At 41.0% G+C, this 13,160-nt stretch overlaps 1 protein-coding gene across 2 annotated transcripts in view; it reads left to right on the top strand.

The window, feature by feature from the left end:
- Positions 1-2,578: 2,578 nt before the first annotated feature.
- FAM184B (family with sequence similarity 184 member B) overlaps positions 2,579-13,160 on the top strand; it is a 41,365-nt gene continuing 30,783 nt past the window's right edge. For both annotated transcript variants that reach the window (XM_030493214.1, XM_030493213.1), the window contains exon 1: positions 2,579-3,279. In XM_030493214.1, coding sequence (XP_030349074.1) covers positions 3,145-3,279 — 135 coding nt within the window. In that variant the 5' untranslated portion in view covers positions 2,579-3,144. The remainder of the gene's footprint in view (positions 3,280-13,160) is intronic.

Genomic DNA, 13,160 nt, shown 5'->3' with positions numbered 1-13,160 from the left:
CTGGGGATCACAAACAAAGTATTTCCAACACTGGGATAAAAATCCAGTCAGACCTTGATAAGACCAAATTGAATTTAAGTGCAGATCAACAATGGGGATAGTGTTTTATGAATTAAGTTAGGATCTCACTTAAGAATGCATCTTCCTTTGTTGAGACACTAACTTGAGAAGTTTTAAAGCCATTTGATTGATATGGCTTTGTCATTTGAAACATGATGTGACAGTTAACGTCCAACTGTACTGTTCTGCCATTTTCAAATGCAAATTGGGCTGCAAAACAGCAGTAGAGTGTAATCTGGGGGATCAGTTTTAACTTTGCCTCATGTGTTAAAAAAAAAAAAAAATCCCACTGAATTCAGTAGTTTTCAGTGGAAAGTGAAGTGGACACCCTGGCCTTGTAGTCCTAACTATAGCTGATCCCTAGTTCAATTAGAAGAAAAAAAATAGGTCAAATTCTTATTGAAAAGCTCTGCTGTCATCTCGGAACTTCTGTTATTGAAACCAAGTGGTTTTCTTGAGTAGTAGAACTAATGAACTTGAGTCACCTGTGGCTTGCATTTCTGGCTGCAGGAGATCCAACTGAAGCTTTTTCCAGTGTTTGAAGTGTTGACTGACACGTCAACTTTTCTCTGATTCAGAATACTTTATCAGTGTCAAATTATGTTCTGCTAAAACACCACCTTGTACCAAAGCGCCAAGTTTTTCCCTCTAATCCCCATCCGCCCCCCCCCCCCCCCCCCCATTACATAAACAGTCTGCTTTAAAATATCTCAATGCTTTTTTCCTTTCCCAGTTTACCTGGACATCTGTTCTTCTCTGCTCTGTCATTGCCTATGTTAAGTGTCTTGTCTCCGTCCAGCCATGCATTCAGGTCCGGTGTGTTCTCTGCTGTTCAGGAGAAAATACATATATGTTACTATCCATCTAGTAAAGCAATAACACAGGCAACTTATTGCAACTACTTCTAGAATATCTTTCTTTTTTTCTTAATTTACCTTCTATTTTCACTCAGGTTTGGGTTTTTTTTTTTCTGAGGAAGCAAGGTGCTAGGAAATTGCTCCAGCCCTCTGTGTTCTCTTGATTGTCTCTTGATTGTCAGTTTTATCAAACATATAATTATATATCAATGTATAACATATATCAACATATAATTAAGTTCCTAAACTTTTTTCTTGAATTGATGACCATGTAGAGAAGATAGTATAACCGTATTAACTGAGTTAAACTTAAGTGTGAGTACATGTCTTATCAGATACCAGACAATTGACAACGTCGTGTCATTAAGTCCTAGTCATAGAAAAAGTTTCAGTCGCAGGCAGCAGCATCCTGTCACTAGTGCCAGTGAAGGAAGAAACTATACTCAGTCATTCCTGTGTCCAAGGCTTTGTTCCTTACCTTTTCTTATAAATATTCTGCCTGGGCTAAACATCTGTTCCCTGCATAGCATCTCAGCAACTGTGACCACCTTTGTTTTCCTTCCTTGCCTTTCCCTTCTTCTACACCGTGTTTCTCAGTCAGCCTTAGTTTTCTCTCACTCTTGGAACACAGATTCTTTCTGCCTCTGGATATTTAAAGTCCCTCTTTTTCTTCCAGCAATTAAAGAGTTTGGTTTCTGCGTCCCAAGGTCTTATCTTCTCACTCCTCCTTCTCCCCACTGCCTGCAGGCATTCTTCTGCCCTGATCTTTTTCCTCTTGGAGTGCTTTATTCTTAAGAGTGCTTTATCTCTTTTCGCCCTCACTTGGGATTTCCCTTCTTCACTAAGGATTTTCCCTTTTTCCTTTTGCTCTGCCCTTCCTTAGCTGATACTGGATAATCCTCCTTCCCAATTCTGATAAGCCTGAAGAAGTGTTTGTTCAAACCCACCACTAGCAAAGTGGGATCTTCTTGCCCAGGAAGGATGGAAAGTACTGCCAGAAGGCAAGGCAGGGAAGTTGCCTTACCTGCATGGGCAAGGGGAGAAGCCTCCTGTCCCCTCTGGCCGCAAGCCAGTGCGAGCCAAGATGGGAGCCCTCGGCCTGCTCCATGGGGTCTCTTGTACTGGCTGCAGTGACACATCAAAGGGATGTTGAGCAGCTCTCGGCTTTTCTCACTTGTTCTTTCTCCCTTTTCCTTTGCTCCACCTGTCTGATTTCACCCTACTTTGCCTTCTCCTTCTTCCCCTTTCTCTTCTAGACTTGTTTAAATGCCTCCATCAACCATTTTCTTCTTGCATAACTTTTTACTGAAGCATTATTCTTTTAAATCCCATTATCTTGATAGCCTGCCTTTTTTGCTACCTTTTTTCTGCCTTTTCCGCTACCTTTTTTCTGCCTTTTCCCTCCTTTTATTTATTTTTACATGTACAAGCCTTGTCTCTTTGAAGAGAGGGGACGGCTTGCAGATAAAAATCAAACAAATAAAAAACCCAAAGCCAAACCATGTAATTTTGTCAGTTTTCTTCTGGCACCTTTCCAATGCCTCTAGTGTAACTGAGGGAACTGCCCAGTCTCTTTGGATAAGGCAGGCGAGCAGGATCCTGGACGTGGCTCCCGGGCTCAGCTGTGCTCAAGTGTGCCTCTTAGCTGCAAGAACTGCTCCATTCTGCTTTCGGCACGGCAGCAAAAATTGAACAAGATTTTCTTCATCACTTTATTGGTCCGTCTGGACTCGGAGAGGATTGCTAAAGTAACAGACTTTATGAAAGATGCCAAGACCGTCTTCTCTGATGACCTCTGCAATCCTGTGGCATCCTAAGAAGGAAACATAATTTCATCTGCAGACGATCTCCATAATAAATCCCCAGCAACGTCTGTGCTTCTGCCTGTAGGGCTGTCTCGGTGACTTCTGTGGGGAATTTGTAGCATCCAGCCGCTGGCATCTGCTCCTGGCGGAAGCTCAACCATTTGAAGAGAAGGGGAGGGGGAAAATAATCCCAGTGAGGATGTTTGCACATGCTGTTCTGTGCCTCCTCGCCTGGGTGTTTTGCTGAAGGACTGGGACATCTGCACAGAAGGGAGAGCGGCGGCGGCTGAAGCTCGCCCTATGTGGAGCTAAAGTTCCTCCAGCGCTGTGGGGTTTTAGCAGCGCGCCAGGGCAGGCAGCAGTAGGAACGGGATCGCACCACCGGCAGCGTACACGGACAGACTTGATTAAATTCAAGCCTTATGGCCTCTGGCATAAACAAGATTCATCAGCCCAGGACTTGCAATGAATCTCAAGCCGCTCTCAGCAGCTCGTCGGAGGAATGCAGTCAGGAAATGCACATGAAAATGTGCAAGAAGATCGCCCAGCTCACTAAGGTAAGTCTCGCTGTTGCAGCTTTCCCGAAGAGGTTAGGCTGCCCTGGCTGGGCAGAGCTGGCTCGGAGCTGCCTTCTGTGATGGCCCCCTTCTGAGAGGAGGGAAGAGAAACCGGTTCTCTCTTACTAGGCTGTTGCTGAAAACATCGGTGTGCATAAACTTCCTTTCAAACACTCCCCCCAGGTGCCACCTCAGCGGGTTGTCTTTGTGCCTGACGGTCGGCGAATCGCACTGCTCTAATTAGCGTGCAACGATAGCGAGAGGGGCTCAAGCTTTGCGGGGACTGCTTGGAGGGGTGGAGGTTTTTTCCCCTGAATTATGAAGACGGCGATTCATTTGAGTTTTATAGGTTCTCGAGTAATATTGTTGCAAAGCTGCAGTTGAACTGTGCTACCATAGTACAATATTACTTGTTGTCTTATACTTAATTGTTCCTGATGTGCATAAGTAGGGATACCTTAAGTGACATTAGTAAAAGACGAGAGTTGAAGAAGAGGCAGGACTAGGCTACACAGTATATTGTACTTAAACTTTTAGTCAATACTGAGCTACACTACTAAATATTTAGAACATTTTCCACACCGTGTTAAGAAATAAAAGAAAACCTGTAGGAGTTGGCAGTTATCTTTTAACCTATCTTTATGCTGTACCTTTGTCAGTGAGAAAAACCTATTTCCAATCCTTGTTTACTAATCCAGCTTTTACATGTAGTGTAGCCTCATCGCAATTGGTAAAGACATTTTAGAAATGAAAAAACGGTGACAATGAAAAAACACTCACTAAAAATAGAGATCAAACAATAGGAAGTGATTAAGATGTTCAACTTATAATGGCTTACTAGTAGGAACTAGTACTAGGTCTAGTTCCAGTGCCATTATTCTCATCTAATGATAACTGTATGTGATAACATACATCATGTGTATGAATACATACACGAGTGCTACCTGTATTTACGCATATACTTGCTTGCAATCTGATCTAGTGGAAGGTGTCCCTGGGATTGGAACTAGATGATCTTTAAGGTCTCTTCCAATCCCAACCATTCTAGGATTCTATATTATGCTTACTGTACCATACCGATAACTTTATCAGTGCTTTGATTTTATGTTTGTATAACAGTATTCGTACACAATCTGATGCTTTCTGTCCACGAATACACAAACTACTCTTCACAGTGCATTATCGTTCTGTAGTAATTGAAAGAAAGCTCTTCAAATAAACATCAAATTTTTAATTATTTTGAACAAAGATATGAAGTCTGTAAAAATTCTTCAAGAGAAGCACTTTCCATTTATTGATGGCATTGCTGATTCCTCAGCTACAGTGAAATGTACATGATCGATGACTATAAATTAGGTTCAGATGTCCTGAGTTGTCCCCTTGTTTTCTGTCTGATACTTGGTATATTTGGTCAGTTTTGCACACTACGTAAAATTTGTCCATAAGTATCACTCAAATCACTGTATTACCTTTTCTAATACAAAAGTAATAGTGGGGCTTTATTAATTGATACCTTATACTTCTCAGTAAGTAACAAGAATTGACTTACCAGCTCCCTCTTTCTGGGTGATCCATTTCTCAACAGCAGACTTGGAGCATATTGATGAGATCTGAGCAAAGAAACATTTGTTCAGAATTTTCAACTCTCGAACTAAAACTAATGTTCTGTACAGACTTCTGTGCCTTTTGCTGTAAAGTGATTCTTTTTAAAGTCTCTTTAATCTCAACTAAATTTTGAGGAAAAATATCTCACTCCCTTCTGAAAACTCTTACTTTATAAAGCTTCTCTTTGGTAAGGGAGGTATGTTCTGCTGTTTTAGCAGCAAGGGAGGGGGGAGGAATGTGCAAAGGATCATGGCAAAATTATTGCAGTGGGTTTTTTCAGATGCTTTTGCTAAATTTTTACTGTTAAAATGTGGGTAGGGCAATTACTTTTCATAGAATTTCCCCTCTGGATACTTTTTAGTCATCTGAAATAAAGATGAGTTATACCTGAAGCTCAAAAAAGTACTTGTGAAAAGTGAATAATTTTGTTTTGGAATGTGGCCTTTAAGAACCAATTTTCTCTGCAATAACACTACACTTATAAAGAACTTATGGCAGAATTGGAATTTTAATCATATGCTTTCCCTTCCGATTTCTGGGTAGAGTAGTGCTTACTAACAGCAAACATCTGAGAAGCAAAATCTGAGACCAGATTTGCTAAACATAGCATAAATTTGTTCTGATCATTTTGGGTTAGAAACTTTGAGATCTCCTATTCAAATCACAGTTTTCTTGGCTATGTGACAGTCAGGATAATAATAATAAAATCCCTCCTGACTTTAAATTGCCTGAAGTGCTTTCCTTTCCTGTTCTAGCCTAGTATGCAATACTGCTGTCATTATACAGCTGCAACTTCTTACCCAGTGATGACAGAATTTATTGATGGGGTGATAATTCTCTAATTGCTCATCCACTCCACATTGTACCCAGAAAAATGAATACAGAATGTTTAAATTAGGTGAAGGATACAGAGCTTCACTTGCATTCTGTTTCTTTACTTAGTAGTGGCCTCCTCCTACTTTCAAAAACAAAGGAGGGGTGTGCAAAGGCATCAACAGCAGAACCAAACTGGGTGAGGTGATAAGAATCATAGAATCATAGAATAGTTAGGGTTGGAAAGGACCTTAAGATCATCTAGTTCCAACCCCCCTGCCATGGGCAGAGACACCTCGCACTAAACCATGTCGCCCAAGGCTCTGTCCAACCTGGCGCTGAACGCCGCCAGGGATGGAGCATTTACCACTTTCTTGGGCAACCTGTTCCAGTGCCTCCCCACCCTCACTGTAAGGAACTTCTTCCTTATATCTAATCTAAACTTCCCCTGTTTAAGTTTGAACCCATTACCCCGTGTCCTACCACTACAGTCCCTAAGGAAGAGTCCCTCCCCAGCATCCTTATAGGCCCCCTTCAGATACTGGAAGGCTGCTATGAGGTCTCCACACAGCCTTCTCTTCTCCAGGCTGAACAGCCCCAACTCTCTCAGCCTGTCCTCATATGGGAGGTGCTCCAGCCCTCTTATCATCCTCGTGGCCCTCCTCTGGACTCGCTCCAACAGCTCCATGTCCTTTTTATGTTGAGGATACCAGAACTGTACGCAGTACTCCAAGTGAGGTCTCACAAGAGCAGAGTAGAGGGGCAGGATCACCTCCTTTGACCTGCTGGTCACGCTTCTTTTGATGCAGCCCAGGATATGGTTGGCTTTCTGGGCTGCAAGCGCACACTGAAGCCGGCTCATGTTAAGCTTCTCATCAACCAACACCCCCAAGGCCTTCTCTGCAGGGCTGCTCTGAATCTCTTCCCTGCCCAGCCTGTAGCTGTGCCTGGGATTGCCTCGACCCAGGTGTAGGACCTTGCACTTGGCTTGGATGAACTTCATAAGGTTGGCATTGGCCCACCTCATGAAGTTTAATCAAGCCAAGTTTAAGAGTTTCCATTGTTGCATGAAGTGTTGATTACATTGTAAGACAGGTTGGTACGAGAATCCTCATAGCTAATCAGGACACAGAGATCCTGAAAACTGCAGCCATTCTACTGCCCTGCTATTTTTGCTTTTGGAGAGGTAGAATATAGTAAGTTTTCATACCTTCAGTCATGCATTTTCTGTTCTGCACCCTTTTGGCTGTAGCAGCAAAACTACAAACATTTAGAAATGTTTTGTTTGCTTTGGGCAGTGCTTTTTGCCTTTTTTTTTTTTTTTGTAGGCAATTTATCAGTATTTTTAGATACCTGGCCCTTCCCACAAAGATTGACTTTTCCCACTGTTGACATGTAGAACATACATTGTTTTCCCCCATTGAGCTATTTCTTCCAGTGAGAAAAACCAATGAGCATATTTGTAAGCTCGGTCAGGCTCTCTATTCTGCTCTGCCCACCTCTTTCCCCAAAAGTAAGGTGGCCTTTGCGTTTCAAGGCAGAAGTGGCCACAGATCCTTGTTTGCCATTAGGCATTTGTCTACCCACTTTTGAAATACACTAGTGAAGATATGGTAGGGTTTTATTATTACTTGTACAGTTTAGGTTTTGCTTTGATAAGCCACAGCTTACAGTGCTAAATGAATATGTGGGTCAACCAGCTTTTGTTTGAAATATATATATTATTATATATATATTTTTAAAAAAGGGTATATTAAAAAGTGCTAACTGAATTTTTTTGTTCCCGTGGAGGCAGGTAAAAAGGTTTAAAAGCCCTGGTAAGTGACTTTGAATGAGAGCTGTCTGGGCCTTCTGAATTTTGACCTTAAAATCGGATAACATTACAGCTATTTCCAGATGAGCTATGGTTTGACTTATGAACTTACAGAAATTAAACCAGAAACATTCTGCTTGTGAATGGGAATGTCCATCTGTAGTTGTCACTCACACATAAAATACAGTTAATAGAGAGGTACCTTGCGGCAACAGTAGTGCACTAATGCGTTCAAATTCGTAGACACTTGAAGTTAGTGTATTCTTACAATTGTAGCAGAATGCATGACTTTGTAACAGCAATCAAGTTTAGACTTCTCCATCAGACACTGGACCCTTGGCATGCTGTTTTGTGCCTGCCAGTTCTGTGTATTTCTGATCTGTTTAGCAATGTCCTGGGTTCAGCTATAGCAGTCATTTTTCTCCTGCTTAGTAGCTGGTGCAGTGCTGTGTTTTTTAACTTTCAGCCTGGGAACAACGCTGATAACACCGATGTTTTTAGTTGTTGCTAAGTAATGTTTATTCCAACCAAGGACTTTCTCAGTCTCATGCTTTGCCAGGGAGGAGGGGAAGCCGGGAGGAAGCAGAGACAGGACACCTGACCCAAACTAGCCAAAGGGGTATTCCATACCACAGCACGTCATGCCCAGTATATAAACCGGGGGGAGTTACCCAGAAGGCCCAGATCACTGCTCGGGTCGGGCTGGGTATCGGTCGGCGGGTGGTGAGCAATTGTATCCTCTCCCCTTGTTATTTCACTAATCGTTATTATCATTGGTGGTAGCAGTAGTGGTTTTGTGTTATACCTTAGTTGCGGGACTGCTCTTATCTCAACCTGTGGGAGTTACATTCTTCCGATTCTCCTCCCCATCCCTCCGGGAGCGGGGGGAGGAAGAAGGCGGGGGGGGGAGTGAGCGAGCGGCTGTGTGGTTCTGAGTTACCGGCTGGGCTCAAACCACGACAAGCAATTAAATGGGGTTTAAAATAGGTGGTGACTTTTATAAGACACTTTGGGTGTCATTCCCTGCGGCCTCAAGGTACAGATTTCTATCTGTTGGCTGTTACAGGAATTCCATATGCTTATGGATTCTCAGGACAGTCCTTTTTATTTGAGGTAGGATGAGAAATGCCAATGAACTCTTGAAGAGGAGTGTTGGGGAGAGTGGATCAGCTTTCATTGAAAAGGCAGTTCGGGCAGGGCTGGCAAGAACTAAATACGCTACAGGTATTCATGCTATTCAGGTTTCTTTTCAAACCTCTGCCAGTGGGGCTCAAACCAAACCTAATGTGAATAACTAGGATGGTGGCATTGGTGGCATTGCCTGGTGATTAGAGAGCTACCTAACCCACAAAGCAGTTATGTTTCCTTCTTTGAGACAAATTCCTGGATACCAATGGAGGGATATTTTTAATGAGGGTAGATAGCTACCCTCAAACTCATTTTCCCTAGGGGTTCATCTGACTCTATATTGGGAATTTGGGAGCTTTGTTGCAAAAAGCACATTTTAATTTGCAGTATTTCTGGTCAAGTAGAGTGTTAAAAAGTCGAGCAGTCTGGCAAGAGTTTTGTGTATGTATGCTCTATACTGTGAGTCAGAGGAAGGGAGTGCTAATGTAAGGAAAAGTTAATTGCTGGTAAAACATAATTATGAACCTTCTATTTCCTTCAGGGGAAAGAAATACTGAAGGAGAACAAGTTTGGGCAGATGTTCCTTAATGACTCTATGTGGAGCAGTTGAAAATGTTACACACTCCGGCTGCTTATCACCACCAGTCACCAGGAGGTTTATTGCCCCTCAGCTCAGTCAGCAGGGTAGCAAATATGAACATTATTTAATAAGCTTCAGTGGAAAATCAGCCAGATAAGCAAACCCCACTATGATTAGTTATTTAAGGAAGGATGTCAGACTTGTGAAGAAGTGTGTGCTCAGAGCTTCACTCTGCGGGTGGAAACTTATAGAAGAATCAGCAAATGGCCTGGTATGTGTATGTGGGTATAGGCTTTTTACACCACTCCTGTGTCTTGTAGCATGGCTGTATATTAATTAGATCTTTTAACCTTTCCTGTTTTATTTGCCATTAAAAGAAAGGTGGTTGACAGGTTTAGGAATGAAATACAATCAAATTCTAATCGCTTATTCTGGAAGCACCTAACAGCTGAGCAACTGTGACAGAGCATTTCTGTTTTCTACTCATGTTCCTAGTTGAAATATGTTGCCTTTTTCACATAGTTTAAGCTAAGTTTATTGACCTTATTTTCTGTGGTGTGTTAACAGTACCCAGTAACCAATGCTTACAGTGGCTCAGCTGATTTGCAGTTAGTTATTATGCCACCAGAGCTCTCCCGTGTGCTTGAGGCTTTTTGATCTGTTCTCTGGAGAGTTATTCAGTATTCTACAGAAATGAAGCAAAACGGAACAGCATAAAAAACTAGGGTCATGCTTTTGGAGCAACAGTACTTTTCCTTTGGGCAAGAAACATAAAAACTGGTTTCCATGTAGGCAGAGAGAAGCTTTTTATAAAGCTGCTTAAATTATGTACTAACAAAACAAAGTCTGCTATCAATATCCTCATGTATTTTACTTTGTGATGTATTTGTTTTCATTATTTTTACGTACAATTTTCTGTCAGGATTTCAAAGGTAGTATTATTTTTACCTACCAGCTGACAAAAATGTGCAGACTAAGATTTCTTAACTTGTCATCACTGCCTGTTCTTTATAGCACTAAAAGAGAACTCCTGGATCATAAAATCGTGTGCAATCTCATATGTGTTGATCAGCTAGTCAAAAGCAGTATTAAAGCCACTATTTCTATTAGGAAGAAACAGAGAATCTTATTATTTGGATAGCTAGAAATTGTCATTTAAATTAATTCAAGGTACAAGAATGACATCTATGTATTCGAATTACCTTCTTACCATATAGATTTGTCACTGACTATACCAAGTTTGAAGAAAATCTGGCAGCCCTAGTAGTGAATAACTCAAAGCTACTTTATCATGGAAACTGCATACTAAATTCAAGTCACTTTTTCAAGGAACCCTAGTTAATGTTTATATACAAAACGTTGTGCATTTAAAAATGCACATTACAGGCAATAGGTAATAAAATATCTAGTGTTTCATTAATTGCACAAAAGTGCAAGGCTATAGTTTTTCATGTTCTGTATTTTCTTCATGGGTGATGTATTATTGTATTCTTATTATATTTTACTTTTATTTCAATTATTAAACTGTTCTTATCTCAACACATGGATTTTTACATTTTTTTCCCATTTTCTCTTCCATCCCACGGGGGAGTGGTGAGGGAGGAGTGAGGGAATGGCTGTGTGGTACTTAGTTGCTGGCTGGGTTTGAAGTATGACATGTATACAGGTACCCTTTTCAGTGACACTGTAACTGTATCTCTCTCCTAACATTTTCTTTAACCAGGTTGTAGATGCCAGTATTTTACCACTATGAGAAAGTTTTCTTTGCTTGTGCTTAAAGCCATCAGGAAGAGTGTGGATGTAGTTAGTACCAAGACTGGGTTAATTTATCCTGCCTCCCAGTAGGGCACAGGAGCTCAGGCTCCACAGTGCTGGTTCAAACTTGGCATTTTATTTCATGTATGTTAATTTATCTTCCAAAGGGCTCGGGGGCAGCAGCGCACACGTAACCCTAATGCGGAGGAAATGCTGCCTTTATTTCAAACAAACTACAAACTGACTGTTTTCAAATGGGGATTTTTTTCTGAAGTTAAGGACCTCAATAAAATTCATCTGAAGTAAGATTGTACCTTTCTTATGTAGTTGTCATTCAGAACTTTGACTTTGCCTTTAGGTACTTAAATAGAGTTTTAACTTAGAACAGGTGGCTACCAGAGAAGTCTTCTGTTTTAACTATCTTTGGAAGCTACAGCATTTGGTTGTGACTCTGTGCTGACGTTTAGAGGGTTATATAAGAGCTACCTTTAGATGTAAACATGAGATTACAGTTGAATATTTTGCTTTTTACATTCGGGAGGAAAGAACTACAAGAATTTGGTAACGGGCTGTTAGGAACGATAGCTGGTACTTTTAAAATGTTTTTACAATATTTAAATGTTTTTACTAAGATGCAGATATACCTTAGCATTTCATAAACATAATAAATAGTCTCAAAACTACAGGGCATTGCAATGCAATTACAGTGCATCGCCACTGCACTCTGGGTGCGGTGGGTACAGTCCTTGTCCCCTGATTTTCGAGGTGAGGAATGTGAACTGGAGAGCAGAACAGCTTCCTGCTGGCTTGTGCCCCCAGAGGGGTGAATGTACCAGGCAGGGTGCAGCCAGGCAGTATAGTCACGTTGGAGTAGTGACAAGTGCCTCTTGGTCATTCAGAGCAGTTATTGTTCATGATATAAATATGATCAAAGCCGTCAGAGGCTTGTGGGGCTTAAAGCTTTACATTTGAATGCTTAAAATTTTAAAATCAAAGCATAAGTGAAGATTATCTTAAGCATTAGTAGCTGGACTAGGGTCTTATCATAGAATCATCAAATTGGGTTGGATGGGACCTTTAAAAGTCATTTAGCCCAACCCCCCTGCAACGGGCAGGGACATTTTCAACTACATCAGGTTGCTCCTGTATTGGAAGTTTTCACACATGGCACACCAGTGAACACCTAAATTCCAATATTTTAGTCTGTAATAAAGTTATCTCATGTTTCCTTCTTAGCTGTGCCTCAGAGTTGGAAAGTCATGCTTTATTGTCTTTTTGCAAGGAAGCTTTTATCACAATTGTGTATCTTTTTCCAGTTCAATTAGACTATGCTTAGGGGGGGTCAGACATCATAACTGCATGCTGTATACAAGATGTGGTTGAATCATAGACTTACAGTTGTGATTTAGAGAGGGTTTTTCATTTATTCTGCATTTCTTGCTTAAAAGTCCTATTATCTAGGTGTCTGACTGCTGTCTTCATTTACATTTTATTGCTCCAAGATTTTTCCTGAGCAATTTCAGACTCTGTCAGTGTGTGTGGAAGATTTAATTTTCTCCTTTAAAGTACATTATATTACATTTATCTAGACTGAACTTTATCTGTCATTTTACCACTGTTTGTGAGGGTCTTCTGCACCTCCTGTAGTTGACCAACACTTTTCATACTTTATTTTTCAAAATCGTAATGGCTGTATGAGGTAGGATAGATGCTGGTACAGTGCTCTAGAGGCTTCATCATGGACTCTGTTCTTGAAACTGACTCTCTGAGAATATCTTTAGTCATAACAAAATAAGAGTGTGAACTGCATATTATTAGGATGAGAAAACTGCGAGGCAACTGAAATCTCCACAGCCCCTAGAATACTGTACTTTGCTTTTCTCAAAGTGCATACATAATAAACTGGGAAGAAAAAAGCAACAGCCTTTTTCTTAACATGGTAGTGGCAAAGGCTCTGTGAAAGTTTCGCATGTATTCCCACTGTTGAATTTGCTTACAGCAGCAAAGAACTTAAATCTTGGTGCCTGCAGTAGAAGAAACTGGTATTATTAATTCATGGACGCCTGAGGGTTCTGAATGCTTCTTAATTAGCAAAGTATGTAGAACATGTAAAGAAATATTTTTACATTTTAAAAATTCCTCTATGCGAATCTCACCTGTGAGCTAGAGGACAGTAAGAACTTAATC

Source organism: Strigops habroptila, chromosome 7, assembly GCF_004027225.2.
Source record: "Strigops habroptila isolate Jane chromosome 7, bStrHab1.2.pri, whole genome shotgun sequence".
Classification (NCBI taxonomy): domain Eukaryota; kingdom Metazoa; phylum Chordata; class Aves; order Psittaciformes; family Psittacidae; genus Strigops; species Strigops habroptila.
Note: the sequence above shows the minus strand (reverse complement) of the source record. Positions and strands in the feature narration are given on the sequence as shown.